We start from the raw sequence: 4,769 nt of genomic DNA, 5'->3' as shown, positions 1-4,769 counted from the left end.
GGTGTGAAAAAACATTTTAGTTAACTGAAATAAAAATAAAAACTAGGCTTTACAAAAAAACAATAACTAACTAAAACTGTATTGTGTGTTTACAAAACTAACTAAAATAAACCAAAATTGTAGAGAAAATGTCCTTAGTTTTAGTCTTTTTCATTTCATACATAAGCCTAGTATTTTGGGTGGATATGAAATCTATCCTCCATTATTTCTTTAGCTGTGTCCCTGCGCAGAAGTAACCTGACGTGGTCCAGATGGATGGTTTCACACAGAGTGAAACAACATGAGCTCACGAGATCAGGATGGTCTCACGAGGCTAGCGCAGAAAAAAAAAAACTAAAACTAATACTGAAACTAATAAAAACTAAACTAAAACTAAGCATTATCAAAAAATAAAAAATAAACTAAACTAGCAAATCTGCTTTAAAAACTAATTAAAACTAAACTGAAATTGAACACAAAAAGTTAAAACGATATAAAAATAAAAACTAATGAAAAAAGCAAAACTATTATAACCCTGCCACACACACACTCACACACACTCACACACACACACACACACACCCACACACACACACACACCACACACTCACACACACATACTCACACACACTCACACACACACACACTCCCCCCCACCCCCCCCCCCCCCACACACACACACTCCCCCCCCCCACACACACTCACACACCCACACACTCACCCCCCACACACACACACCACACACACACACACCCACACACACACACACACTCACACACACATACTCACACACACTCACACACACACACACTCCCCCCCCCCCCCCCCCCCCCCCCACACACACACACTCCCCCCCCCACACACACTCACACACCCACACACTCACCCCCACACACACACCCACACACACACACCCACACACACACACACACACACACACACACACACACACACACACTCACACACACACACACACACACTCACACACACACACACTCACACACACACTACACAATCAGCATGTATGCCACCATGATTTTCTCTTGAAAACACCTTCACCAAAATGAAGCTAAACTTGAAACAGCGCTCACTCACACATTCTTTCACGTTGCAGACTTGTGTATACAGACCCATTACAGACCCATTACAGACCTGTCCAGCGTCCTTGTTAGCGAGTCTCGGCCGTGAACCAACTGCCAGTGCTGTTTTTTGTCCCTCCCAGGCTGCCATCCTCCAGCAGACGTCGGACTACATCTTTGCTCTGGAGCAGGAGAAGACCCAGCTGCTGCAGCAGAACAACCAGCTCAAACGCTTCATTCAGGTGAGCGCATGCTAACAGCTCACACTCACACACACACACACTCACACACACACACACACTCACACGCTCACACTCCCACGCTCACACACACTCACACACTCACACACACACACTCACACACACACACACTCACACACACACACTCACACACACTCACACGCTCACACACTCACACTCACACACATACACACTCACACACACACATACACACTCACACACTCACACACACACACACACATGCTCACACACTCACACTCACACACTCACACGCTCACACGCTCACACACTCACACACTCACACACACACACTCACACGCTCACACACACGCTCACACACACACACACACTCACACACACACACACTCACACGCTCACACACACACGCTCACACACTCACACGCTCACACACACACGCTCACACACACACACTCACACGCTCACACACACACACACACGCTCACACACTCACAAACAGCTCACACACACACACACACACACTCACACACTCACAAACAGCTCACACAGCTCACACACGTTCACACACTCACACGCTCACAAACAGCTCACACACTCACACACTCACACACTCACACACTCACACGCTCACACACCGTTAAACACTGTTAATAAACTAGACGGTCATGCCCTGTTATTAACACCGTTAATAAACTAGACGGTTGTGCCGTTATTAACACCGTTAATAAACTAGACGGTCGTGCCCTGTTATTAACACTGTTAATAAACTAGACGGTCATGCCCTGTTATTAACACCGTTAATAAACTAGACGGTCGTGCCCTGTTATTAACACCGTTAATAAACTAGACGGTGGTTTTAATGGGACTCATCACACGGTGTCTACGGTGTCTTCATTAATCTTGCTCCTCTTTTCTCCCCCGCTCTCCTTCTCCTCCTCTTCTCCCACGCTCTTCTCCTCCTCTCCTTCTCCCCCTCTCCTCCACCAGGAGTTCAGCGGCTCGTCACCCAAGCGGAGGCGCGCGGAGGAGAAGGACGAGGGCATCGGCTCCCCGGACGCCCTGGAGGAGGAGAAGGGCGAGGAGCTGAGGAGGGAGGTGCAGGAGCTGCGCCAGCAGCTGGAGAAGGAGCGCTCGGCACGCCTCCTCCTGGAGGAACAGGTGAGAGAGGAGGAGGGAGAAGGGAGGAGGAGGGAGAAGGGAGGAGGAGGGAGGGAGAAGGAGTGTAGAGAGGGAGGAGGAGAGAGAGAGGGAGGGAGAAGGGAGGAGGAGGGAGAGAGGGAGGAGGAGGGAGAGAGTGAGGGAGAAGGGAGAAGGAGTGTAGAGAGGGAGGAGGAGAGAGAGGGAGGAGGAGAGAGAGAGGGAGGTGGAGAGAGAGAGGGAGGAGGAGGGAGAGAGGGAGGGAGGTAAACCCTAGAAAGTGAAGGAGGATGAAAGACGGAGAGAGAGAGGACTGAAACCGACCTGTGTTGTTTTTTCTTTGCGCCACGTGTGTGTGTGTGTGCGTGTGTGTGCGTGCATGTGTGTGTGTGTGTGTGTGCGTGCGTGCATGTGTGTGTGTGCAGGTGCGTTCCCTGGACACACACCTGCACCCAGAGAGGCTGAAGGTGATCACCCAGCAGGTGCAGGAGGAGCAGGCGCAGCTCCAGACCCAGACGCTCCTCAGACTACAGCAGCTCCACGAGCAGGAGGACCGGGAGACACACACACACAGCCCCCAGGTACACACTCACACAGCCCCCAGGTACACACTCACACAGCCCCCAGGTACACACTCACACACTCACACACACACACTCACACACAGTCACACACACACAGACACTCACACACAGTCACACAGCCCCAAGGTACACACACACACACACACAGCCCCAAGGTACACACACACACACACACACAGCCTCAAGGTACACACTCACACACACACACACACACACACACAGCCCCAAGGTACACACACACACACACGCACACACACACACACAGCCTCAAGGTACACACACTCACACACACACACAGCCCCAAGGTACACACACTCACACACTCACACACACACAGCCCCAAGGTAGTCACACACACGCACTCACACACTCACACACACACACACACACAGCCCCAAGGTAGTCACACACACACACTCACACACACATGGTGCTCTGTTCTCTCCATCTCTCAGGTGGCCCCCACCCACCACCCCACCGTCATAGTCCCCGCCCCCACGCACCCGCACCACGTCACCGTGGTAACCATGAGCCCCGCCGTCAACACCAACACGGTGTCAACATCCCGACAGAACCTGGACACCATCGTACAGGTGAGACCCTCTGAGAGAGGAGAGAGTGTGTGAGTGAGTGTGTAGACGGGGATGGAGAGGAGGTGAGTGTGTGTGTGTGTGTGTGTGTGTGTGTGTGTGTGTGTGTGTGTGAGTGAGTGTGTGTGTAGACGGGGATGGAGAGGAGGTGAGTGTGTGTGTGTGTGTGTGTGAGTGAGTGTGTGTGTAGACGGGGATGGAGAGGAGGTGAGTGTGTGTGTGTGTGTGTGTGAGTGAGTGTGTGTGTAGACGGGGATGGAGAGGAGGTGAGTGTGTGTGTGTGTGTGTGTGTGAGTGAGTGTGTGTGTAGACGGGGATGGAGAGGAGGTGAGTGTGTGTGTGTGTGTGAGTGAGTGTGTGTGTAGACGGGGATGGAGAGGAGGTGAGTGTGTGTGTGTGTGTGTGTGAGTGAGTGTGTGTGTAGACGGGGATGGAGAGGAGGTGAGTGTGTGTGTGTGTGTGTGTGTGAGTGAGTGTGTGTGTAGACGGGGATGGAGAGGAGGTGAGTGTGTGTGTGTGTGTGTGTGTGTGTGTGTGTGTGTGTGAGTGAGTGTGTGTGTAGACGGGGATGGAGAGGAGGTGAGTGTGTGTGTGTGTGTGAGTGAGTGTGTGTGTAGACGGGGATGGAGAGGAGGTGAGTGTGTGTGTGTGTGTGAGTGAGTGTGTGTGTAGACGGGGATGGAGAGGAGGTGTTGTAGAGTGTGTGTTTGTGCTCATGCCCTGACTCCGCCCCCCCCCCGTGACTCCGCCCCCAGGCCATCCAGCACATCGAGACCCAGGAGAGGAGGCGTGGCAGTGCAGAGGACGAGCAGAGGCGAGCCGTCATCGTCAGCCCCGCCCACGTCGCCATGGATACGGCGTGCTCTGACACCGCCACCGACACGGAGGGGGAGGACGACTGCTCGATGAACTGATCCCCCCGCCCCCCAAAACACACACACACACACACACACACACACACACACGGTAACAGACTTGAGTTGACTCCCTCCAGTACTACAGCTACTATTCCCCAGGAGCGTTTGTTTGGATTCTAGAACCGCCCCCTCTCCTCATCCCGCCCTCGTAGCTCAGCTCAGCCAATCACGTACTGTCATGTCACAGATGGCTACCAAACCCTGGCGGCTGCCACGCCCCCATGTCCACACTATAGGGCCCAGTCCCAATTTGAGAAAGGATGGA

General features: G+C 52.7%; 1 protein-coding gene across 1 annotated transcript in view; it reads left to right on the top strand.

Annotated features, from left to right (window-relative positions):
• LOC311311733 (transcription factor AP-4-like) overlaps positions 1–4,566 on the top strand; it is a gene marked incomplete at its 5' end in the record, with an annotated part of 6,430 nt that extends 1,864 nt beyond the window's left edge. The window contains 5 exons of the mRNA XM_084441486.1: positions 1,202–1,300; positions 2,264–2,434; positions 2,839–2,994; positions 3,453–3,590; positions 4,343–4,566. Of these exons, the coding sequence (XP_084297612.1) occupies positions 1,202–1,300; positions 2,264–2,434; positions 2,839–2,994; positions 3,453–3,590; positions 4,343–4,501 (723 nt within the window). The 3' untranslated portion in view covers positions 4,502–4,566. The remainder of the gene's footprint in view (positions 1–1,201; positions 1,301–2,263; positions 2,435–2,838; positions 2,995–3,452; positions 3,591–4,342) is intronic.
• Between the last annotated feature and the right edge of the window lie 203 nt (positions 4,567–4,769).

This window comes from Borostomias antarcticus (assembly GCF_949987555.1).
Source record: "Borostomias antarcticus genome assembly, chromosome: 7".
NCBI classification, from domain to species: Eukaryota; Metazoa; Chordata; class Actinopteri; order Stomiiformes; family Stomiidae; genus Borostomias; species Borostomias antarcticus.
The sequence above is the reverse complement of the archived record's forward strand: the minus strand, read 5'-3'. Positions and strand labels throughout refer to the sequence as shown.